The 27,068-nt window shown below is 45.2% G+C and overlaps 1 protein-coding gene across 3 annotated transcripts in view; it reads left to right on the top strand.

The window, feature by feature from the left end:
- The first annotated feature begins 3,769 nt into the window (after positions 1-3,769).
- LOC147240056 (SRC kinase signaling inhibitor 1-like) overlaps positions 3,770-27,068 on the top strand; it is a 79,966-nt gene continuing 56,667 nt past the window's right edge. For all 3 annotated transcript variants that reach the window (XM_086194547.1, XM_086194548.1, XM_086194546.1), the window contains exon 1: positions 3,770-4,031. In XM_086194547.1, coding sequence (XP_086050673.1) covers positions 4,010-4,031 — 22 coding nt within the window. In that variant the 5' untranslated portion in view covers positions 3,770-4,009. The remainder of the gene's footprint in view (positions 4,032-27,068) is intronic.

The raw sequence follows: 27,068 nt of genomic DNA, 5'->3' as shown, positions 1-27,068 counted from the left end.
CTGGTGTTTACTGGTGGATCTGACGTAGAACTGAACCTCCAACAACCACCAGTCTGGTGTTTACTGGTGGATCTGACGTAGAACTGAACCTCCACCATCCACCAGTCTGGTGTTTACTGGTGGATCTGATGTAGAACTGAACCTCCAACATCCACCAGTCTGGTGTTTACTGGTGGATCTGATGTAGAACTGAACCTCCAACAACCACCAGTCTGGTGTTTACTGGTGGATCTGACGTAGAACTGAACCTCCTCCATCCACCAATCTGGTGTTTACTGGTGGATCTGACGTAGAACTGAACCTCCAACAACCACCAGTCTGGTGTTTACTGGTGGATCTGACGTATAACTGAACCTCCTCTTTCCACCAATCTGGTGTTTACTGGTGGATCTGATGTAGAACTGAACCTCCAACATCCACCGGTCTGGTGTTTACTGGTGGATCTGATGTAGAACTGAACCTCCTCCATCCACCCATCTGGTGTTTACTAGTGGATCTGATGTAGAACTGAACCTCCAACATCCACCGGTCTGGTGTTTACTGGTGGATCTCATGTAGAACTGAACCTCCAACATCCACCAGTCTGGTGTTTACTGGTGGATCTGATGTAGAACTGAACCTCCGACATCCACCGGTCTGGTGTTTACTGGTGGATCTGATGTAGAACTGAACCTCCAACATCCACCAGTCTGGTGTTTACTGGTGGATCTGATATAGAACTGAACCTCCAACACCCACCAGTCTGGTGTTAACTGGTGGATCTGATGTAGAACTGAACCTCCAACACCCACCAGTCTGGTGTTTACTGGAGGATCTGATGTAGAACTGAACCATTTGACTTCACCAGCATTAACTAACTTCCAGGTTCTAGGACTCAGAGGTCCATGCTGTCACCTCACATGTACCTGTGCCTCCCTCATCAGTCTTTGAACTCCTCTCAACCTGTCTGCTGCTGATTTATGAGTACAACAACATGGCAAGTACTCGGATTCATTATTCAGTTTCCCTGGCCAGACGTGGCGAGGCAGCAGCTGCTGTCACTGGTCAACCAGAATCCATGAATCTGTAATTATCCCGCTGCCTCTGTCTGTCTCGGCCTCTTTGGCCTTTTCTGTCGCTGCTCTGTGTCATTCCTTCTGTCTTTCTGCTGTCGCCTCCTCTGCTTCGTCTGTCAGTCACTCCTCTTGACAGACATCCTCCTGTCACCATCGTTGTCTCTTCTCTCTGCATCAGAGCTCCACATCTGACTGAGCTTAAGATACAGTGTTCATGAGGTTAAACACTGATTCCAGATCAGTGACCCGAAGCAATAAGCAGGCAGTGACAACTGGCCTGAACAACAACACGAAAGAAATGACCTGAAGCTTCAGTCCATTTACAGGGAGAGAACAACCCCGGACGCATCACTAGTCAAGATCAGATGTTTACATCCAGAACTGGACTGGCACCACCAGACGTGTAACATAGTACAACCCATCAGGGTGCTGACCCGGCTGAACAGGACTAGAATCCTCCGGGTGAAGGAAGTCCAGAGCAGCAGGTGAGAAGATCAGATGAACGTATGTGTCGTGGAGGCATGCTAGTGCAAGCTCGCAGATCAGGCAGCAGAGTGACACTTTGCTGAAGATGTCAAGTTTGGTGCAGGTGAAATAATAAAAGGAAATAAAAATACTAAAATCAGGAGGCAGCAGAGCCAAAAGTGAACAGACAAAAGGTATTTCAACAACACAATATGTCTTTACTTCTGGCCTGCGGCCCACCGTTTGGTTTGGCGCTCCACGGGGAAACCCTGCTCTAGATAAATGACCACAGATTAAAGGTTTCCCCCGGAAAGATGCTTCAAGGTATATCGCCAGTGGTAGAACAGCAACAGTTCTCCTCTCCGCCAATGTCCAGGCGGCCACCCTGTGCAGACCTGAATATTGCACTTTGGGTCATGTTTGTCGTTTGAACTAAACTGAAGAACTGTCCCAAGCCTACGTCCAGCTGAAGAAAGTAGCCCAGAATGAGTCTGTTGTTCTGCAGCTGCGGCCCACGTGAGAGCCTCCAGGTCCAGAAACCTCCCACCACCCTCTCAGACCGCATCTCTGTAATTACATTTGCTCTGCTTCCTCTCTTCAGGGTGCAGTCCGTCTCTCGCCCAGCCGTGTGACTTAGTGTTTTAATTACCCTCCGCCCATCGAGGATGTCCCTCCCCGCACGACTGTCAGTGAGCGTCAATCCAAGGCTGCGCGTACATCACGCTGATGGATTCTTCTATTGGCCACCTGTGGCACGCCGCCATGTGATTGGGTGTGATGCCGATGCAGCTCAAGGGCACAGAGAAGACGCTCCCAAACATTAAGGTGAGCACGTGGGCATCTCAAGGCCCAGCGGGTGCCATCTTTAATTTATCACCATGTTTTATTTACTGGCGAGTCGATTCAGGCCAGCAAGCAGGAAACGACTGGCTGGTGTTGAGGGTGGATGACAGTAACATCCACCATATTCAGGTCCACCTCCTCCCTGGATATTCAGACCACCTCAGTTGAAGGTTCCACACATCCTCCCATGTTGCATCGACAGGAGCCAAGAAGAGTCAGAATCAAAATGTGTGTGTGTGTGTGTGTGTGTGTGTGTGTTCTAGCTGTTCTAGACATGTCCTAGAGGAACTTCATCAGAAATGGTCGAGTCCAGGTGAAATGGTTGAAAGTCGACTGGATCTGTAAGGCTCATGAGATCTGTTTTTCACTGAAATGTCCATATTTCCAAAAAGTCTGAGCATGTTTTGACAAACTCGGTTGTGGTGGTATGGATCGGGTTCTGGATCAGTGGTCCGAAGGACCTCCTCTTGGTGGTTCTGAGCATGTGTTGATGACACTGGGTTGATAGTCTGTCCCCACGAAGCCTCCTGAGCAGATGTGTTCGCTCTCTGAGTGTGTTCAGTCTAATAATGCTTCAAGATTAAGTTTGACTTGCCACCTCGTTTGTTTGCGCTCGAGACTTTGCTGAAGTGATTTGTGGCCCAAAATGATTCTTTTTCACTACGAACAGCATGAGACGTCGTGATGGAGCTGATGGCAGCGGGGGTCTGTCCTCTCGTCTCTCAGGTCTCAGTGTGAATTTATTCTTCAAGACTCTTCCAGCTTCTCATCTTCAGCCCTGTTTGAGGTGGCCAAACATTTTCTTACTTCCCTCCCTGGAGGTTTTATTATCAAGTGTCGTAGTGTGTATGACATATAGCTGCTCTGACCCTGAACACACACACGCACACACACACTCACACTCACTCGCTCTGTCTCATTAATTCATGGCCTTCACCTCAGGATTGAATTACAGCCGGTGCTGGCGTAGAATTTACTTTGACATTATCCTTTGTTGCGCAGGCACACACACACACGGTTGGAGAGGAGCTACATCTGCAGTGCTCCATCACACCAGTATGACTGGCTATCAGTGCTGGCGACGCCACACTCTGCTCGCTGCTATCCATAATTCATCGCCACCATTAGTTTGTCTGCTCAAAGTATCAGAAAATATCTCCACCTCGGTTTTCTTTTCATTCCTCAATCGTTTCCTGTCTTGACCTTCATGGCTCTCAAGCCCACATAGTGACGCTGATATTCCCACACACACCTGATTCCAATCCAATGCGTGTAGCGATGGCGCCAAGATCAAAGGCAGTAGGAATGGGGGTGCAGGCTCTTTAAGAGACACAGGATGGGGAGGGCTCTGCATCCATAAAACATGAGTTTATTCAGTGGCCATGCTAAGACATGGTTAGGAGCGCCGTTGCACACATACACTCACACACACACACACACACACTCCTGCCAAACACTTCACGCACATGCTGACACAGCGCCGCCAGACGCCGAGACATGGAGAGAAGAAAGGGATGAAACTGGAGCGAGAGAAGACAGTAGAAGAGTGAGTGAGGAGCAAAGAAGAGGTTGATAAAGGGATAAAGAAGATAAGAGAGGAAGTGACGGAGCCGTGAGGACACTAAACAGGTGCACCGTGGTGGAGAATGGGCAATTCCTCCTTCCCAGGCATGTCCCCTCTCTCTCCGTCCATTCTGTAGTTGCAGGTATTTCTAACTTGAGTGCCTTTCTGTGACGCGCTGGGGGTGATGGGAAACTACTGCTGTTTACCTCCGCTCGTCTTCTCTGTCATGCTTGTCTGTCTTCGCCTGCATGTTTACTGAAGATGCATGAGTTTCAGCACCATACTTGAATTCTGCTGCAGTGTTTGGATTTGATATCAGTCTTGGACAACAGATGTTGGAGGCTGCGGGACGGTGGGCTTCGGTGTCTTGCTCAAGGACAAAACCCAGCTGAGATTCGAACCAGCATCCTTCACATTACTAGACGAGCTGCCACCTTTGAGGTGATTGAGTGTCCTGTTTCATTTGAAAGTGTCTTCATTTAGTGCTGGTTTTTCAGGGGTGTCTGGCGGGAGGACATGTTTGTGGACGGGAGAGTGTTGATGTTTCTCTGGTTGGCATCTGGGGCAGCATGAAAGCGCGCGAGTGATGGATTTATGCAGGCTGCTGTTGGTCAGAGGCGGAAAATGTGATGCAGATGGTGGTTCTGTGGGGGAACGAGGGGGAACGCAGAGGCTGGAATATACAAAGACGACATCAGTTGCGTTCTTCTACAACTAGAACATCGAGTTGTCCTCCTTTACAACTGATGTAGTCCCAGTGTGTCCCTCTAGGTTATTATTATTCTGTTTGAGTCTCAGAGCTTAGGATTCCCTTTTATGAAATATGAATCCCTGATTATGGCCAAAAAAAAAAGGTTTTATTACCCTTGTAGCTACCAGAAGGTCAGAGCCAGCGAACCGTCAGGATTTAGTTAAATTCAGAATGAATGTGACCACAACCGTTAGATATTTGGAGAAACGCTCCAGTGCAACAGTGATGGTCTGTTGTCCATCCAACTATCAATTAGAGCACTTTCATCTTGTGGTGCTCAAGTCACCTGGATATCCACACCTGTTAAAGCAATACTTTCTGAATTATTTAAAGGAGTCTTGAGCTATCAAAGTTGTTTTTTCCTGGATTACTTTGTTGTGACTCCAGATGCAGAAAGAGCCAGCCACTTATATTAAGCTTGAAACTAATGGAGTGACGGTTAACAACAGCTAAACTGTCTCAAATCCATTTACGAACGCTCAAGGTCGTCGTCTGGTATAATCCAGCCGTATGATCAGTAATCCACAAACATTTCACTGGAGATAAAACAAACCACCTTGAACACTCCTGGTTCAGTACCGCTGTGAATGAGTTTGTTTTTGTGGCTGGCTCTTTCTGCATTCTGGAGTCTAAAAGAAGTAATGAAGTATCTTCAGCAAGTTGAATATCTGGTGTTGTTTTCTCTAAGTCAGTGACCTGAAACCAGCTGTGTGGTTCCCAGCAGTTCTACATCAGATCCACCAGTAAACACCAGACCGGTGGGTGTTGGAGGTTCAGTTCCACATCAGATCCACCAGTAAACACCAGACTGGTGGGTGTTGGAGGTTCAGTTCTACATCAGATCCACCAGTAAACACCAGACTGGTGGATGGTGGAGGTTCAGTTCTACATCAGATCCACCAGTAAACACCAGACTGGTGGATGTTGGAGGTTCAGTTCTACATCAGATCCACCAGTAAACACCAGACTGGTGGATGGTGGAGGTTCAGTTCCACATCAGATCCACCAGTAAACACCAGACTGGTGGGTGTTGGAGGTTCAGTTCTACATCAGATCCACCAGTAAACACCAGACTGGTGGATGGTGGAGGTTCAGTTCTACATCAGATCCACCAGTAAACACCAGACTGGTGGGTGTTGGAGGTTCAGTTCTACATCAGATCCACCAGTAAACACCAGACTGGTGGGTTTTGGAGGTTCAGTTCTACATCAGATCCACCAGTAAACACCAGACTGGTGGATGTTGGAGTGGTGGAGTCTTAAAAACCTGGGTTGCTAACAAGAGTCTAGAGGAGCCTACAGAGGTCATGGAGGTCATTAAAGGTCATCAGGGGAAACACAAGAAGCCTGAAGCTCAGTGGTGGTGACCTTGAAGTCATGTGACCCTGGTGTAGCTCCTTCCTAGGCTAACGTTAGCTTAGCACTGCTAACCGTAGCATCCAGGCTTCCAGCATCATCAGAGGGTTCATTTGTGAAGATGATCCTGATGAACTGAACCTGGAAGATCATCAACCTTTGTTCACCAGAGCTGATTTACTGATTCAATCACCACAATCACATGGAGCGATCCTATTGGCTGCTGGGGGAGGAGCCAGGAGATGACCACTTCCTATGTTTTGTAGTTCTCCCCTCATGTGCTCATGTTGCCTTTACTTAACTAAACAAAATGTTGAAACATCTTCAGCTGGTGTTAGCAATGGATCTTGGTTTCAAAAACCCACTAACCTGGAGTCAAGGGAAGCAGACACTCAACAGCGACTGGTTGGTTTCCTTGAGTTTTTGCCGTTTTCTTTTCCCTGCTGGATTACCTGCCCTCGCTGGTTGATGTTAAGAACCTTGCTTGTCCTTGCTGTCTGGTGAACTTTTCATCAAGCTCAACATCACAAGTGAGCATTGACGGATTCTCGTTGTGAATGTGTTTTCCTGGTGTGTGTGTGTGTGTGTGTGTGTGTGTGTGTGTGTGTGTGTGTGTGTGTGTGTGACAGTAACACCATGAGAAATAAGCAAAAACATTTCTGAAATGTGCAATAGTTTCTTAATAGAAAAAGGTTTGAAGAGTTTGTGATGAGCTGAGAAATCTCTCTAAAGGGCTCTGGGCCGAGTTTGTGTGGGGGAAAGATGTGATTTAAATGTGATGATCAGACAGAGACTCTCAACCTGGTGCGACCTCCTCCTCGCTATCTTTAATCAGAGCTGATTTACATGAAGCCCTCCAACACTTTCTCACTGCACAAATCTGTGTCAGAGAAAGAAAAGATTCTTGAACAAGTGGAGAGATTGGGCTGGAAAAATACCAGCTATCTTAAAATTCAGCGGCGTTTGATATGAGGCTTGTCACATTCTGCATGCCGTCTCATCCGGAAATCGCTGAGAGGATTCCATCTGTGTTTTGAACCAGGCTATAGACTCACCCTTGAACATCTCAAACTTATCTTTTTTGTGCTGCATAACTACGCAAGTCATGTCACCTCAATGACATGCCGGAGCCCTCCTCGACTCCTCAGGAGGGTTGAGAGGGGCGGGCGGGTGTCGGCGGCGGCGGCGGGTAGCGGATCAAGCGTGTTGGAATCACAAGTGACTGGGGAGCAAAAAGAGAAGGCGAGGAGACGGGGTGGAGGATCTGTCAGAGCTGAGCAGCAGCAGTTTTCCCACGTCAGCCTGATCAAACTTGTTGACATGTGGAAGGAGATGGATGAGAGTCAGAGATGAAGGGAGTGAGAGAAAACGAGAGAGCAGGCGGCCGAGCGGAGGCTGCCAACATCACAGGGCTGATTGATGCGGTTGCCGTGGCGCAGCCAGGTGAGCGCAAGCCGAGTGTAATATTGACTCGGGGATGTTTGCTCTCCCGACCGCTGCAGACATTTAGAGACTTTCTCATCCTTGATGTTGCTGCTTTTATAAGCATTTTCAAGAAATTTGGCTTCAGGCGCCAAGACTACAACTACCAAGTGCTGCTTTTCCCGCCAGAGACTCCATCATTTAGTAAACTATCTTAAGAAATAAATGACACATGACTGAATCATTTAAAATCTCTCTTCTGATACATGACGGCACTTAAGCTGCTGGCAGCTCATACGTCTTCTCATTCCTCCTCGCACTGCAGCCATATCCTTTACTCATTTATCCACTATTTCATCTCGGAATTGTCAAAAATAAGTGCCATTTCTAGAATAAATTAACATCCTGTCATGCAACAATAGGACACAAAGGGAAAGAAGTAGATTCCCTCTTCTGGATGGAATCTCAACCGTTTGTAGCCAGGTCTTCCTCCCTCACTCGACGTTTCACCGTTGATGTTAAATTCTTGCCATATCTGCAAAGTATGAATGTTGGCAGTAACCTGTCTTGGACTTTGCCACATTAAAGTCTGATATTTTCCCCGTCAGCCCATTGAACTGGGGAACAAAACCCCTCATCCCTGCGGCGCTTTGGTGAGATCCATCATTTACACGATTTTACACGATTTTATTGTAGCTGACGTTTTAACAGAGACAAATATTCCTGTCCTCATCTCAGTAGAGCGTGTTTGATGTGAGGACACAGGTTGAAAGCCCTGGAACTGTCCTTGATCGTGGCAGCTCCAGGTAGGAGATGCAGGATAGGGGGAAGAGCCACTTTAGTGTGCAGAGTTGAACAGCTCTGGCCCTCTCCCTCTGAATGGCTGTGTGCAGCTGACCGTGGATCATTTTGGTCTGCACGCATCCAGTAATTTATTCAGCGAGACCTGAGGCTGGGAACGAACGCCCACTGCCCGGTGTAAGATGTTTAATCAGGATGTTATGATCCAGAGAGTCCCTCACACATTCCATTCATCCTAAAAATGCACTTCTGGTTCTGCTGGCTCATACAGTAAAAAAAAACTACATGTAGTTCTTTTTCTTTTCAGCCTCCTCAGCCCCTTTTAATGTTCTGTGTTAAACGCTTCCAGCTTCCACAGAGTGTTAAAACTCTTTCTTTGGAAAAGGCAGCATAACACCTGTTTTGTGATTATTTTTGAAAATGTGAAAATACATGGGCTATTGCGTCCCAGGAGCTCTCTCTGCTGTCTGGGGCAGACAAAAGGACAATGACTGCTGGTGTAGGGAACATGAAGCTGGGCCTGCCAGACCAATCACTTCCCTTACAAAGCCAGAAATCCTGCATTGTGGTTGTATTCCTCCGTGATGTCTGCGGGTCACAGTGACCTTGACATTTGACACTTCAGTTCATACTCAAGTCCCAGTGGACGTTTTTGACACATTTGTGGAGATTTGCTTGTGGTGTTCCTGAGATTTCGTGTCCTGGGAACATAATTCTTCTGGTGTGGAGGCGTAAAGTGCCACAGAATTGTGTCTTTTACTTCGTTCAGTTTCACACTCATTAGTGTATTGTAAATGATTAATAATCTGCTTTAAATTGTAAAAAAAAACAACAACATTTGAGTTAGGATTGTATCCCCCTGGACAGGTAAGCTCAGCAGCACCTCTGAGTGGGAGACGCCGACAGCAGGAAGTGGCTTCGTTTAAGAAGCTCTCCATTCCTGAAAGCAGCCAGGTGGGAGCGCTTGGGAGGTGCAGTGTTTTGGTTAGGTTGCTAGGTCAGGTACATCCGTGAAGATACAAATGTGGATGAGCACCACTTGTACCTGGAAAGTGCTACCTGTTGTTCAGCACCTGTATGTGTGACGGTTGTCTTGCCCTCCCACCACTGTGATTGGACAGTTGGGTAATAAATGACACAAATGAGTGCAGCATTTTACCCTAAGTTGAGCATTTTTCAACTTGCAGCAACCGGAAACACACCTTAGCGTAGACGCCATGTAAAAACACTTTGCTCCCAATGCAAAGAGTAGAAACCATTGACTGACAGCAGTAAACATCTAATTTGATGGAGCTAAATTCTAAAACTCTTCTGCAGGACGTAGATACATGCTGTGCATCTTAGCTTGTGAATCACACTTCCTGATCTGTATTCATGCTCCTCCCGATGATTATGAACACAAAAACTAATCTCGATCCAGCAACCACAACAATAGCACCTCTTAATTAGATGCTCTCGACCGGGCGCCGCCGCTGGTTATCATCTCTGAGCTGACGAGCTTCCCCAGAGCTTCCACAGCTTCACACTTCTTGTAAATTGACTTGGACATGTGAAATTGTTGAAGTCCCTCTAGACTCTTGCTGCATTTGTACAACCAATCACCTCTAAGTATGTGACCTGTGACCTTTTCAGTGTGCATGAGAGCGGCGGCGGTTCACTGCACCAGCTTCCTAAATAGAACTGAGCCATTCATAATGGTATCAATTACACTTGTGTGTTTCATGCTTTATGAGGCCAAAACGAGTTGTGTGAACCAGGTCTGTTAAATGTTAATGGTGCTGAAGAAGCTCTCCCTGCTGGCCCTGTTGTTCTATTAAAGCTCATTAGGTTTCCTGGCTCTCCCTTCAAAACAGTGTTGAATCTCAGTTGTTGATCCAGAATGAGCAGGTCGGTGGTCCCAGCGGTCCGAGTGGCGTCTGATCGATGACGGTTGATTCCCAGTTAGTTGGACACATCAGCTCCCCCCATTCACGCCTCCATCTTGTTCGCAGTTGATGGAGCAGCGCTGCATGAGCCAGCGTGATGTTGGTAGAGGGCAGAGTGAGATCACTAAGTCATAAGTGAGAACCCCTGATGTCAGAATTCAAGTTAAGCTCACGCTTTGAGGAGGAGGCTTGGGTTTTTTTGCACTCTGATCTCAAGTGGACAGTGACACATATCAGCGTGTACGTCTTTGTCTATCACGTGTCTCCAAATGCTCCCAGCTGATCCTGGAGAATGATGGTGTCATGTGGGTCATCATAAAGACTCAGTCGCAAAGTAAACAAATCCGATTTGTGACTCCACTCAGCAAGTTGTGCTCTGACGGCTTTGACAGTTGTGTAGCGGTTAACTTTGCTAAATGGGACAACTTTTCCCAAAAAGACAGAATCGCTTGTTTTCATCACCAGATTTGTCCTGTAAGAATTGATAAGGGCTTGTAATTTCAGTGACCTCTCTGCTAGAGGACGGACGATCAGATAGCATTTCTGTCGCACATCACAGCTCCGGAATCAACTTCCAGAACAGACTCGGGTGAAAAGAGTGTTCTTGTCTTACAGGAGGGAGGCTGGGAGGATGTTATTGTCCCGGTCAGACCAAATTCATCACGTCTGCCGATGTATATGTGGAACATTAGTTTGATCTGCAGGCGAGGAACATTGTCCCTGTGTTCTATGGATTTTTCACGCTGGATGTGCAGCTCCGACACCAGCAGGGATATCAAGCCTTATTGGTTTAAATTACAGGATTATACGGACTCCAGTTGCTCCATAGAATCACACTCCAGCTGGCTTCAGACGTGACATCCAGTCCAGACTTGTGGCCCAGATTAGCCTTGCAGCAGCGCTTCTATTGGATTAAATGGTGGATCCGTGTTTTAGACTTGCAATCAGCTGAACTGCCACTTCAGATTAACCCATTTTGCCCCATTGGTGACATTTTCTAGTTTACCCCTGTTACCTCTGCAAAGGAGGTCATGTTTGATATTTGGCTATCGATGTAACCATGTGACCTACAGAGGTTTGTGGGAGTGGCACCAGACTAATCCTGTGAATTGTCCTGTATTGTTCAGGCTGAACCGCCACCTGGCTCTAAACCCGTGACCCTCGGTACACCACGCCACTGCAGTTGCCTCCAGCTAAGGGATCAGACCTGGCACACCGCAGTTTCTCCATAAAGGGATTTTGATTTGCATTTAGCCATTTTGCTTTTCGTAGAAGCAGCATATTGTGCAAAATCTACCTCAAATTTTCTTGCTTAAGTGATTTTTTTGGTCTTTTTTAAAAAAAATGTACATGTGCAAGATGGAAGAAGCTAATTCGAATAAACTCTGATAAATCAAATCTTTAACTGTCCTCACTGACCAGCTGGTAGTGAAGAACAATTAGAACTTGTTCTCTTTCCATTTTGTGCTGGGAAATGGTGTTGGACCACAACAGTGGGCCAAGCCGTCGTGCTCTCCTACGTGTCCGTCTGCCTAGCCTGCTTTATTTGCTTCTAAATTTCCTTAAAATTCACTTGACACTGTATTGAAACATAGCTGTTTGTTGATTCTCACACAGCCTTGATAAAACATGTCATGGACAGCTATCAAATACTCAAGATTGCATCTAAAGCAACTTAAAGTATAATCTCACAACAATATGAGAAGACACATGCAAATGTGAGTCTGCACACTGTGAGTGCGTGAGAGAAATAATAGCAAGCTTATCAGTAAACAGTTTTGCAGTTGAACTTTTTTGTCTGCCTCTTTCTCAGACAGAGTTGTTTTCCCCTCCACTCCGCAGCACACACACTCTCTCTCAGACTGTAAGATCTCATCTCTGGCTTTCCTCAGCAGCTTTGGAGAATGATTTCATTGGGATGACAAGTGTGCCTCTCCCTCCATATTTCTGCCACCCGGGCCCAGCCTGGATCCAACAGCAGTCTGCAGTAATATAGGTCGCTTTTGCCTCTCTCCTTCTTCCATCTCTGTCTACACAATCTGATTTTCGCTGTGCTGAAAGTAGCATTTTCTTCCTATCACAACATCACTAATGCTTACATTCCTTCCCCTCTCCTCGTTCCTCTCTGTCCACTAAGCAGAAAACGCCGTTGTGGGTTATTATCCGTTCAAGCGATCTATCTTGATAATTGACTTGTGAGGGAAATTGTGATCGGCGTGACGTTAATACATTCTGCCAATCTGACACGCTCATAATGTGCCGGGCTCGCGTTTCCGCCCTGCGGCCGTCACAGGGGGGCGAGAGATTTGATGTGTTGGAGGGCTGTAGCATCATGGATACACACTGTAGGCCGAGTGTGTGGGCGGGGAGAAGCACTCGCTAAATTAGGAATCGCAGCGTTTGAATTGGTCTGTAGGAAGAGGAAATTGGCTCAACTTGCTCAGACGCACTATAGTCTCTCTCACACACAGATGGATGGAGACACTCTGCAGCGAACATCTTAGCATCAGAACCAATTTGCTCTGTATGCTGCTGATTGCTGCCGCCGCAGTGAAGTGAATGACATGAATAGCTGCGTACCGTACATCTGCAGCCTAAGTAGTGACGGGATGATGTCTCAACTCATTCCACGTACTTACTGGCAACGCTAACAAGCAACATCCTGGTTTATTTATAAGAATGTCAAGAACATTACAGGGTTAGTTCTACCTCTTTGCCTCTGATACCTCCTTATCATGAACTACAGTTGTATCAGACGCACGGATAAGCAACAATGCCTTAAATTCCCTGGTTTCAGCTCCTACTTTCTTTGGTTTTGTTGTGGTTCATCTCAGTAAACTGGATGTTTCTGACCATTTTTCGGATAAAACCTGGCAGCTTGAGCAATCGCTGTGTTATTTTCACAAGGAGAAAAGTGTAAATCAGGTACTTAGGATCGCTACTTGTTTTTTGCACCGACTGAATCAATTTGGTACTATTAGCACCAAAACATGTTCAAATGTTTGGTGCTAAGAAGTAAATCTCATCTTCTTGTGTCATGGTTTCTCTGTTGCTTCACCGAGGGCGGAGCAAGCGCCTCCACACAAATGCCTGCGAGTGAAGGAGGTTGATGCGTACGGCTACAACTGTAGTGAGAGCGCACTGTGACTCCTCCTCAACAAATGTTGGTTATTTTGATGATATACAGAGAACGCACCCACAAAGGGCCTGAGATGCTGGTCCTCTGGTGAGTCTTCCCCTGGTTGTGAAATCCATAGCTAGAACCTCCATGGACTTGTCTTTATACACAAGTCATCCTCAAACTGTTTCTGCACTTTTGTTTGAATCCAAACCCTTCAAAAAACAGCAGTTAACACAAGTATATTGGTATGAATGTGGAGAAGAACCCCCCTGCTGGGATGTTTTTATGTCTGCGGGAGGAAGCACCCACACAACCTTGGCAAGAGCATGAAACTCCTCACAGAAGCCCCAAACCTTCTTGCCACAAACTCGACATGCCGCTGTGAACGAGTTCCACATCAGAAACGTTTCATTTTGATTTGAGCTAAAAAGAAACTTTATGGATTACTGAGGATTTGGCTGGATAAAGACGTGGATTATACCTGTCGATGCACTTGAGAGTTTGTAAAAGGAAGTTTTTGGACACTTTTGCTGTTGATAGTCATCAGTCTCCATTCCCTTCAAGCTAAATATATGTCGCTGGTTCTCTCTGAATTCTGGCTCAAACAAGTTATATTCTGGAGGGAAAATCATCCTAGTGAGCTCAAGACTCGTGTTGGTTAGTGCTTGAAAGGAAAAACACGAGTTTTGTTGAGGTATCACTTGAAAAATTGATTTTAGTTTCTTGGGGACTTAAAAGCAAACCCCACTAACAAGTGCAGCAATTTGAATGCGTTTCCAGATTTTTCCTGATGTGATGCAGGATCTTAGTCCATAACATTTGCATCGTTCATGTTGAAGTGTCAACATACGTACAATACTTCAAATAGTTCACAAACAGTAACAGGTGAAAACCACTGAGGTATTATTGGAATCTAAGTGCTCGTTTAAACAATGAGCCTGCATGTCTGATCACACAGGACTCACTGCGACAGAAACGGTGGCGTTTAAGGACCTCAGTGGAGGGAAAACGGCGTGATGGAGTTGTGGCAGTCATTAAGGGCAAGGCTGCTCTCTGCAATTCAGGCTTATCTACTGCAAGGTGGAAGCATGGGGAGGGTTATTCTGCTCGGGGCTCATGTGCAAAGCTAAGATAGAGAACAAGAAGGAAGTAGAGGGAGAGATAGAGCTGGTTCATTTGCAGCTCGTCCCCGTAGACTGTGGGAAGGATTATACTCTCCGAGAAAGAGAGGGAGGGAGGGAGGGAGGGAGGGAGGTTGTCTTAGCTGCCTCCCATCTTCTACACTCGCCCGTCTCTTTCCTCTCTCACACATGTGCAGACACAAACACACCAGTGCCATGTAGAGTCTCGGCCAGAGGGGGACACCAGCCTGCTCAGGACCACTAGCCAGGTACGCTTCATTCCTTCCTTCCTCCTTCCTGCTCACATTATGTGCCTGCAGTTTTTTGGGGGGAGGTTGTCGCTGTCTCTGCAGAAGGCTGCATGCACCAAGATTATCCGGCGTCTTTGCATAGCCCCGAGAGAACTAAAAAAAGATAGGAGAGAGGAGTTGGGGGAGGACAGAATAGTGTTTTCTCATGTAGGACAGCAGGCGGCCAGCTAACCCAAGCTGACCTTCACGTGAACACGAGCTTCAGTTCTTAGAACTCTTTCCACTCCGTCCACCCTCCTGGGGGCCACATTAATCATCGTGTGCTGAAGATGCTCAGAGGACTCGCTGCAGCTGGTTGAAATTTAAATGTAAATGCACGCTGATTATTCACTCTTGTGAAATTAATTTGTAATTGAGAACGATCATGCAGGGGGAAATGGTCACGGCGGATGATTCTCTAGTGGTAAATCTCATTCAGGACTCATTTGAGATATGTTTTTTTTTTTTGGAAGGTGTGTTAACTTCCGAACCCCACAAGAGCAACGCCACTGACTCTCAATCAATTCTCAGCAAGTGTTTTTGCCTCTGTTTGTTTCTTTCTGGAGGGTTCAGTGACTCAGAATCTGGGGCTTGAGAATTCACTTTGATGCTGGCTTGGTATCAGATTGTATGCCTCCAGACTGCAGGGGCCGCCGTCCTCTTTCTGGAGTATGTTGGAGTGAAGTAGCGCTGGCCTGGAGAGAAAAGGCGAAGCAGCTGCGGATGAAGTTTTAATCTGAGTCACTGCTGACGTTTTTGCTTCATGTTCCTTTGATGTAGGGCTTACCAAAGAGTCAGGGCTGTCTGACAAGTACCTTCAAGATCAGACGCAAAGTCTTTCAAACAACTGCATTATCATTTTGTGTTTGTTGCATTTTAATAAAACCACTGCCCCAGTTAACATCATGTGCTTGTCAGAAGTCTGCGGTAAAATTTCCCAGATGACTTAGGGATAACGATGATCATTTATAAGAAGTTTGTGGAGTTAAGAATCGGTAGGTATCTATCCAGATCTTGTGACCGGAAGTGTTTTGCTTCAGTCTTAGGATTGACCAATCACGTTTGAGCAGGCTTTGGTTCCATGCAGGTGTGTGACAGTTCATTTACTGAAGGACTGTTTTTTTGACATGTTTGTGTATCAAAGTAAAAGCAGTAATCAGAAATCACTTCTGATGCGGTGATGTTGCCTTCACAATGAAATCAGCTGTGCTTTATTATTATTTAGCTTTTGTCAGAGCTGGTTTTAGAGCCTTATTCTGATCAATTCTGTCCTGAAGGTGAGCGATTCTGTGCCTAGTTTAGGAGCTAAGATAACATTGTTTCCTTCCGCCATGAGCACTATTTGTTTGGTTTCCCACGGTGACTTCATCTTGGTTGGGCGTCACACAATTTAGTCAGGGGGTGTGAATGTGGATGGGTCTGTGTCTTGTTTGCTGCACGAGCGCCTCCTCTGGTGGGAATTAGCCTGAGGTGTTTGCTTTTAGCTCAAATCGAAGGGTTTGCGGACTCATGAGTTTACGCCACACATCCATTATACCAGATGGTCACTTGGACAAAATGGGCATTTTTGAGCAGTTTAAATTTTGTTAGCTGTCAGGCTCCATTGGTTTCAAGCTAAATGTACAAGGCTGGCTCATTCTGCTTTCTGGAGTCACGAAGAAGTGATGCAGGAGGCAAAAAAACTTTATTGTGAGCTGGGGACATCTATTAGTGAGTACTTGAAAGGCAAATTACACTTCTGCTTCAACCAACTGTGAAAGCAATGTGAACAAATCTTGATCATCATCTGTGGCCTCGATTGCTGTCGGAGTTGTGAAAGATTCCTCATCAGCAAGTTGGGGGCAGAAACTGCATGTTGTACCTTCACTGCGTCCATCACTGGGGACTTCTTTGTGTTTCTTATCACACAAACCGACTCATAACTACGAACTAACTTACCAACAACTCATCACAGCACGACTCTCCAGGCGTTAAGAACCCACCTTCGGCCGCTTCATGACTATTTTAAAGACTGAACTTGATATGTATTTTTTCTCTTTAAGACTTGTTCTGCCCTTCTTTCATGGTTACAAATTGTTTTAGTCTCATAACTTTAATGGGATTGACTGCCCGTCCTCTCTGTCCCTCTCTTTTTTCACTCTTTCAACTTGCCGGGTCGAGGCAGATGGCCGCCCGCGTACAGCCTGGATGTTTCTACTCGTTTGTTTGTTCCTGCTGTGGGAGTTGTTGGTTTAAAGACTGTGGTCCTAGACCTGCTCTGTTTGTTCTGCCATAAACTTTTTTCCTTGATTTGGCGCCGCTATTTAAATAAAACTGACTTGAACCACAGCACCAGCAGCAAAGAACAGTACAGCAGGTTTGAGCGAGATGATGATAAACCACAACATTTGGGGAGACGTGACTGACAGCAGCGCTGATGTCTCCTGACTGGTCGGCAAAAACAAAAACAGGGGAAAAGAAAAAGCAGCCGTCTTTCTTCCTTCAGTGTGCTTGTTTACCACACGGTTCACAGGGTGATGAAGCATTGTGTATCGAATTATAAAACCACTGAGGGGGAGTCTGGGGAAATTCTGTATGTTCCTTACGGTTCATAACTTGCATGAAAAAAACATGAATTTGATCCTGCTAGTTTGTCTTGTGTCTCCACAGCCAAACGTCTCATTCCTCTGTATGGTGAATCTCCACTGTTGACCAGAAACGATCAAAAACACTGTGGTATTTTCCCTCGTTACCATGAACACACACTGCAGTATACTGACGCAGGCTCATCCATTGAGGTACTCACTGGAGCACCAGCTATACACGAACCAACATCTGAACACCATGTCCTCCCTTTTGAGTCGACTCCTGAGCCTGAACAGCGTGCCCATGGAGACTGATGGTCTTTCTCCTCTCTGATGGTAATGAGACGTAGACCCTGGTCCACTGCACTCATCAATGTGGAGTGAGGTTCTCAGGCCCGGCTAAACCTGCTAATGAAAGCTGATGGATCCTGTTCCCGTTACAAGGCCTTTTTGTCCTAGTTGTTGTTGTTGTTGTTGTTGTTGTTGTTTTTCCCTGATGGGTCTGCCTTTCCATCCCAAATGTCATCATCGCACCAGAAAGATAGAAGTTTTATCAAAACATCAGCAGAGTGAAGCATCTTGGGCCGTGTGGGAGAGCTGTAGCTAGAGCAACGTGGAGGGCAGTGACGTGTTTCGGTGGTTATCGATGGTGTGAGAGCATAACCGAACACAGACGGGTAGAAGTTATTGCTGAGAAGACAAATTCTCTGAGGTGACTGGTGCAAATGACAAGCTTTCATTCCTCCTCCGACCGCTCATCGTATGTGCCTCTGAGATCGGAAGTGTTAGAAACCAGCCACAAATCACTGCGATCACCTGGGTTTTGTTCATTGTTCGTGGGACGGAATGCTCGTTGGGAGAAAAAAAAATCCTGCCCTTTTTTGCCCGTTTGCTCCATAATGGATTGTTTCTAATTCACCCCACCAAGTCCGTAAGCAGGAGGACACTTAGGAGGCCAAACGAACAGTTCCGAGGTTAGTGTTAAAAAACAGAAGAGTCTGTTTCCTCCACCGAGCTCAATAAACACCAGCCTCCAAAAACCATCACTTTGAGTTGAAGGACTTTGACGGGATAATTGCTTTGTATGCTAGTTACGTCATTTTGGTCTCTTTCAATCACTTGAACCCAGAGAGCAAAAACCCTAAGCCTCACCCTTGCTGCACTGATTGTACTCTTGGTGTATTTAAGCAGCACTCGCTGATGGGACTAATGCAGCGTGAGCCTCTGTAACCAGCCCGCCTTCTCCTCGATGGAGTCGTTGGCACAGCGGCACTGAGGCAGGAAGACATCTGACACCTACAGAGCTGTGTGATGATCGCTCCGAGCCGCCAGGGCACGGCCTGCTGTTAACCGTATTGTGATTGTGTGTTTGTCCTCACCCCTGCTCCCCCCCCCGGGGGGTGGGCTGACCTACAGCAGACAGTAGTATCAGCTCTGGCTGCGAGCCCACTGAGCTGTCAGCCTCACACGCCGAGGGCTCCGAGGAGACGAGGGACGTGAACAGTACGGAGATCAGAGATAACAAGGCGAGACAGCAGTAGACTGACTGTAGTAGTGAGGCTGCTGGGAACCCAGGAGGCTCTCAGACGAAGGGCCCTCATGACCGGGCTGCATGAGGATGGAAAGAAGCATTCTGCTCGGTACGCACTCACTGCCCAGGTTTAAATTAACTTTCTAGCTCAGGTTGACACTTGAAAGAACAGAGCGTTTTTGGATATCAGGGCTCATGGTTATTTCTGGATTTGCGTATTATTTGTATAAGTAGTTGGCACTTATGGCGGTGGGATTTTGTTATCAGCAACTGTGAGCTTTTGAAATTCTGAAATATTTATGGGGACAAACACACAGAGTGTAGCAGCACACTCCTTTGAAAGTGCCTCCTCAGCTGGGTGGATTTCCCTCCTGCTTGACTTCTCCTCCGAGCACATCAGTCTTGTTAATTGCCCGGCGAGCTCCATTTTTCCCACATCGCTTGACTTATGACCACTGATGTAACATGCCACTAGTTAGGAACTGGATAATGTACATATCATGCTAGCAGGGCTGCAGCTACTTTATAAGTCTCGGACTCTGCTGATTATTCTACTGAGTAACTGGATAAGAAACACCTTATTTGACAGCTGTTAATACACAAATGAGAGAGTAACCAACAGTTTCCAGGTTAAATTGCAGATATGATCTGCAATACTTTACCCAAAAGGTGTATTTTGCCTTTTTTAAGTACCCACTAATATGCGTCTTGAGCTCACAAAGATGTTTTTTCCCTCCTGAATATTACTTGCTTGTGCCAGGGTCCAGAAAGAGTCAGCCACGTACATTTAGCTCGGAGCTAATGGAAACTGACAGCTAACAGTCATCAGCTGGTTGTCCCGTGTTATCTGCCTCTTCTTAATCCAGCCCTACACTCAGTAATCCACAAACACTTTGGTTTGAGATTAAAACTAATTTGAGTATTATTGTAGAATATGAAAACTGCCTTCTTCTTGAGACAATCGGCTCATTATATATCGTCTCGTTTCAACGTATAACAAGCATTTGTTACCATGTCATGAGATAAATCGCCCCATCATCACAAGAATATGGCACTGACAGGAGTAATTCATGTCTTCTGTCATTTTTATGGCTGCATTGTTCACTGTTTTGTTTGTGATGATCAAAAAGGCCTTAACTGTTTCTAAAAAGGCCTATTATAAAAAACAAAACAAAAAGATAACTATCAGAGTTATAATTGAAGTACAAATACATTTAAATTTGTCTCGGCCCACCTCCTGGGATAGTGGGGTCACGAGTCTCCCGCACCTTAATTTTAGGGGTCTTCAGCTGACGAGTTACAGAACTGATTTGTAAAGCATCCAGCCAAGCATGGTTGGAAACTAAATAGATAAATAGAATTCTTTTGGTCAAAGACGATGAGTGACAGTCGTGGTGGGTCTATGGAGGTTAAAGTATGTGCAAGTGTATAAAAATAAGTGAATCGGAAATCCTCCGAATGAGTTTTTAGTTGCAGGCTGCCAAGTAGATGTAATTAGTAAAAAGTAGAACTTATACCGACACCATCTTACCCCCTCTCTACCGGAATAGGGAGAGCAACTGTTACACAACATTTCACTGTCTTTCTTTGGCGCCTTCATTGATTTTTCTCCACAAAGATGCTGATGCTCTGTCCCAGTATTTATTTTATAAATGAATCATGCTTGTCAGATTTCAAAGACTCTGACTTGCCCCAGTTGCAGTGTTTTGCGTTGCATATATTAATACTGAAGAGTTTCCTCTCAAGAAGAGATTTCCACAGTTTCAGTGGAGTGACAGATAGAATCATTGTATGCAGGAGAATACACGCTACAGTAGCATTTTAACCACCTGGAGAGGTTCACGTGTCCATGACGGGCAAGAAAAGACAAACCAGTTTGATCAGATCTCATCAGTTGGCGGGATGGCAGGTGGGAGGTGGAGGGCATGAACCAGCGCTTCCAGCCCATTGATCCTGATGGTCTGGTCACTGTTTGAGACGTTTGAAGATCTTTTGCAGTTGAAGCTTACCAGGTCTAGTTCACCTCCAAGACGCACCATGGATTCAGTCAGAGAAAACTGATGTGAGAAGGGAGTGAAGGGATCTGCTGTGGCAGCAGCAGAGACAATTAGTCTCAATGAACGACGCTTCCAACTTCAGCTACAGCATCACGATGAACTCAGGCTTGAGTAAATTACTCCCCCTGCCTTCTTGCTTCTCTACTTCTGGCCTTTTTTCACCGTTCGTTTTTTTCTCTGTACCTCGTCGCTTTGTTTGTTCTTGTCTGATTTTGTATTATTTTGTTTGTTTTAGATGTTGCCATTTTGGCCAGGTCTCACTTGGAAAAGAGATCACCTGATCTCAAGTGACTACCTGATAAAATAAAGGTTAAATAAATTAGTATGAACGGTCATGTAGTATGATATTAGTATGAGCGGTCATGTAGTATGATATGAGTATGAGCGGTCAAGTAGTATGATATTAGTATGAGCGGTCATGTAGTATGATATGAGTATGAGCGGTCAAGTAGTATGATATTAGTATGAGCGGTCATGTAGTATGATATTGGTATGAGCGGTCATGTAGTATGATATTAGTATGAGCGGTCATGTAGTATGATATGAGTATGAACCGTCATGTCTTATGATATTAGTATGAGCGGTCATGTAGTATGATATGAGTATGAGCGGTCATGTAGTATGATATTAGTATGAACGGTCAAGTCTTATGATATTAGTATGAGAGGTCATGTAGTATGATATGAGTATGAGCGGTCATGTAGTATGATATGAGTATGAGCGGTCATGTAGTATGATATGAGTATGAGCGGTCATGTCGTATGATATGAGTATGAGCGGTCATGTCGTATGATATTAGTATGAGAGGTCATGTAGTATGATATGAGTATGAGCGGTCATGTAGTATGATATGAGTATGAGCGGTCATGTAGTATGATATGAGTATGAGCGGTCATGTCGTATGATATGAGTATGAGCGGTCATGTCGTATGATATTAGTACGAGCGGTCATGTCGTATGATATTAGTACGAGCGGTCATGTAGTATGATATGAGTATGAGCGGTCATGTAGTATGATATGAGTATGAGCGGTCATGTCTTATGATATTAGTATGAGCAGTCATGTAGTATGATATGAGTATGAGCGGTCATGTAGTATGATGTTAGTATGAGCGGTCATGTCGTATGATGTTAGTATGAGCGGTCATGTCTTATGATATTAGTATGAGCGGTCATGTAGTATGATATGAGTATGAACGGTCAAGTAGTATGATATGAGTATGAGCGGTCATGTAGTATGATGTTAGTATGAGCGGTCATGTCGTATGATGTTAGTATGAGCGGTCATGTCTTATGATATTAGTATGAGCGGTCATGTAGTATGATATGAGTATGAGCGGTCATGTAGTATGATATGAGTATGAGCGGTCATGTCTTATGATATTAGTATGAGCGGTCATGTAGTATGATATGAGTATGAGCGGTCATGTAGTATGATATGAGTATGAGCGGTCATGTAGTATGATATGAGTATGAGCGGTCATGTCTTATGATATGAGTATGAGCGGTCATGTAGTATGATATGAGTATGAGCGGTCATGTAGTATGATATGAGTATGAGCGGTCATGTAGTATGATATGAGTATGAGCGGTCATGTCTTATGATATGAGTATGAGCGGTCATGTAGTATGATATGAGTATGAGCGGTCATGTCGTATGATATTAGTATGAGCGGGCATGTAGTATGATATTAGTATGAACGGTCAAGTAGTATGATATTAGTATGAACCGTCATGTCGTATGATATTAGTATGAACCGTCATGTCGTATGATATTAGTATGAGCGGTCATGTAGTATGATATTAGTATGAGCGGTCATGTAGTATGATATGAGTATGAGCGGTCATGTAGTATGATATTAGTATGAGCGGTCATGTAGTATGATATTAGTATGAGCGGTCATGTAGTATGATATGAGTATGAACCGTCATGTAGTATGATATTAGTATGAACCGTCATGTCGTATGATATTAGTATGAACCGTCATGTCGTATGATATTAGTATGAACTGGTGCTTTATGTCTTCCAACAAAGATGGTTAGCAAACCAACTAGCTAAAATGCTAGTTCTTTGGAAGTAGTTAGGATTTGATCAGCTGTTGATCTAGCCTAATTTCTATGTTGAGTTGTATTAGTTAGTTAGTTAGTACATATATTGACTTCTATAAATCCATATGTATATCTGTGACATTTATAACTTGAGCTGGTATGTCTACTCTATCTCTGACATCGATGGTGGTCTTAAGCATTGGGAATCACCGGCACAGCAGGAGGCTGCTAGTTGAGTAGATAGCTGATATTCTCCACAACTTCTGATTAAGTATTGAAAACTTCTTCTCTTTAAAATATGTCATCAAATACTTTTGTAGAATGTTTTTAGAGAACAGTATCCGCCCTTTCAGGGCAACCAAAAAACCCAACTTACTGTTGTATTACAAAAGTATTGCGTGTTCTCTGAGTATTTTTGGAACACAAAGGTTCTAGCGTGGCTTGCAGCAGAAAGATGTTTGAGTGCGTGTGAAATGGTAGATTACCTTTTGTTTAAGGTGTGAATTGGTCATCCTTCTGTGCTGCAATCAAGGGAGGTGAGGAGAGACGTCACGGGTTGTTTGCTCTTTCCGAACTCATTTGCTGTTTGACTAGTTTGAGCGGTTTATTTTTATCAAAACTCAGCACTGTGGAGACCAACGTTTCTGATCATTATTTCAACTGTGAAACCCGAACTATAATGCCTAAATCAAACGAAACCCGAGTCGTGGCCGCGGCGACGCATCAGGAAACATTTCTGTGGATGGTGTCAGTACCTCTCATGTCTGTTGTTATGGGAATCACTGGCAAATACGCTAATCTGTTGTTAAGGTGCAAGGATGTGTTGCTTGGAGCAAACATAATGAGAGTTCTTCGCCATTCAACTATTGTTTCCCTGCATTGTAGCAGCAGGGTGAGAGTCCGGCAGCCTCCCTCCAGATGCCAGTGTGTGACACTGATTAGAGGCCACTAATAGATCTCCAACCCTGACTCATCCTGTCACTCGATGGTACCAATTACTCACCTTCAGGACATTTCCTGAGCTCAGACAAGCCAGAAATATCACTTTCTAATTAGCAGGACTTCCTCTCCCAGATGGAGTTGATGTCTGCTCTCGGACTTCTGTCATTGGCTGGGGTCAGTACGAGTGTGTACAGTAACTAGGAACATTGTCACGTGTACTCGCCTTGTGAGGTTCTATTTTCTATTACGTTTAATGTGCTAAACTAACTAGCGTGGGCGTCAGCTCCCTAGAGACGGGTGCACATCTTGTTTGTCACTGAGGGCGATGGACAGTAGGAGTTGGTGTGCTCCTTCAGTTTTAATATCCTGAACATATATTTTACCCTTGAAAATCTACAGAATACACACGTTATAGCCGACACATATGCACTCCCCCATCCGAGCCAGACAGGCTCTCATCCAAGTTTTATGGCACCAGGGTCAGACCACATCCTTGATGTTGCTAAATTGATGACTCGAGTGTCTCTAATCGTCAATAGTTGGACTGGGATGAGCTGATGACTTTGGAGTTTCAGACTTCAGCTTCAGAGAGATCGGTAACATCAGAGAGCCTCAGCCGTCCCCACTCCTCGCCATGAAGCCACGTCTCTCTTCTCCCCTCAACTGTCCTAAATTATTATTCTCTTTGAAGATGAATCTTCACATTTAAGAGCCACTCGCAGTGATGTGAGGAAATCTGCTCAGCGGTTTGTTTTGCAGTGCGACGGCCGACCTGGTTGGCAGAGATTTTCGGAGGTGACACCCAGAAGAAAGCGCGATGATACGCATGAGGCTAATGTTGATATAGTGATAAATGTCAATGTTTACTGACCGTGTAAGCATCAGTGCTGGATAAATGTCACATGGATGCTTCCTGAGGGATTAGGAGCTAAAAATGTACCTGGCTTTATTAAAACCCTTACTCCTCATCTCATCAGGCAGCACCATGTTAGTGGACACAAATACACAGAAAAAAAACAGCATTTTAAGTCCCTGCACGCTGCAGCTGAGCTGTTTGAGTGTATGAATCCACAAGGGGTGACTGACTGGCGCTGCTTAGCTTAGCAGGGATAGCGACGTACGTGTGCTGGAATCCAAGCAGCCGTGAGCAGGTACTGATGGGCTCTCTGAGTCACAGCTGGCTGGCGGCGCTTTGGCAGCCAATAAAAGCTCGTTGCTGGCACACTGCCATGATGACGAAGGGGTCGTGACTGGTTGGTCCTGAAACTTTCTGCTGGGAAGTTCCTTTATTTTGCAGCCTTCACCCCAAAATGCACATCAAGCGTAGTTGACTCCTAGAAGCGGCTGTGGTCACAATAATGTTTCTATTAAAGCATCGAGCAAATTGAAAGCAAATTTTGGAGAAAAAGGATAGGCTCATTAGGTATGTTTCTATTAAGAGTGAATAAAATAGGCTCTGTAACGCAGCCAGAAAATGGCAGTATGGGCAACGTGAAGCCAGGCGCCATCTTTCTGCTTCAGCAGAACTACCTTCAGTTGGACAAGTTATTCAGGCACCAGCGAGTACGAACCATGTCACTGTTGCCTGGAGAAAAGACAGAGTTTGGAAATGTGTGAAAAACTGATTCCCGATCTTACAGCTGGATTGAGAAGACGTGCGTGACACCAGACGGCAACGTTGAATGAATAAACAGACATTTTTGGACGGTTTAGTTGTGCGTTTGCAGAGGAAATGTTCACCGTCGCATCATAATGTTATTTCCAGAACACATCTGTTTTATTCTATTTGTCATTATCCTGCTCAAATATTCCCCCATCAATGTTTTTGGGAGTTTTTTTTTATTTATTTGAATTTAGATTTGATGGCCCTCCCACTCCCTCTAAACTTCTTCTATATTTTTCTTTCACGTTAGCAGCTTTCAGAGATGAGAGCAATCCTGCAGCAGGCAGATTCACTCACTGGTCTTTAATGTGACACAGACGAGGAAGAAACGGTTACAGATCTCAGAATTGTGACTGAGGTTACTTTGCTGATCACGTGGTTTTTGAGTGAGTCTCTGCTGTGGTTCTAAAACATCCCAAACGTGCATTCACACCAATCTGTCATCGTTCACTTTCATTCAGGCTCTGCGCTCATCGTCTCTGGGCAAGAAGTGAAGATTTAGGTCAAACTGTGAGCTTTAGTGACATCCATACAGTCAAATGTAGCAGAGGGCATTGTGGGTAGTAAATGGAGGCTAATGTAGGCAAGAGGATGGAGGGGTGAAGTGGGTTCTTTCCCAGCAGAATACAGGACATTGAGTCCCCAGTGATGGATATCTCTCATTTGTCTGGGAAACAAACAGTGACTTCAGGCTTGCAGCTTTTTAAAAGATCACAATCAGTGCAAATCAATTTATTGATTCCAAATCCACTTACATTGATCTTTTATCATTTGCAGGTTAAAGTTCCCTTCTGTCACTTTCTTCTTCTTCTTCCCACAGTTGAACGTTTCACTGTGTAATGATGAATTTAAAGCGTTTTCCCATAAAAGGCTGTTTTAACAGTCTGTGATGAAAGAGCTACTATTCCCAGGGAAAATCAGCTTTTAGGAGGCGGAGTTATAATTATGATTTGTGACATCACACATGTCAAATATGTATGTGTAGAACTTTGAAGCTTCCTGTTCTTTTGACTTCATTGTGAAACAGGAGACATCTTGTGTCCAGCAGTTATTCATGTGACATCATCATGGACAAACCAGAGCGCAGCACATCAAGGGATAAAGATGTAAGCTGTATCCAGGTGACAATGTCAGATTTCACTTTTTTAATTGGTCACCCAATTATTGTGGTTATCAGCTCTTAGCTGTGTGGATAACTGCCAGGAAGAGAGTCGCACCAGAATCTCGCTCCTGGTGCACAGTGAAGTTGTGCCCCATTTAATTTTTATGATACGACCAACCAACCCTTTTTTACACGCCTCTCAAGGTTACTTCCATAAAAGTGTCAGATCTCGCTGGACCAAAATACAACAGCCAGAGACGCGACATGCACGCGCTCTTTAGGTGCAGGGTGGATTTTTAGATTGATGGTGAGAAAAAGATGGAGCGCCTCGTTTATTCGGTGAGTCCAGCATTACAGCAGTGAGACGTGCAGGTGGAGCAGCGGTCTGTTATGCTGCCCAACAACACCTGGGACGCTGGTTTGATCCCCGTGTGGCCTCCTACTTCG

This window comes from Aulostomus chinensis, chromosome 23 (genome assembly GCF_037954235.1).
Source record: "Aulostomus chinensis isolate RoL2024-O1b breed Wild chromosome 23, RoL_Achi_v1.0, whole genome shotgun sequence".
In the NCBI taxonomy this organism is placed as follows: Eukaryota; Metazoa; Chordata; class Actinopteri; order Syngnathiformes; family Aulostomidae; genus Aulostomus; species Aulostomus chinensis.
Note: the sequence above shows the minus strand (reverse complement) of the source record. Positions and strands in the feature narration are given on the sequence as shown.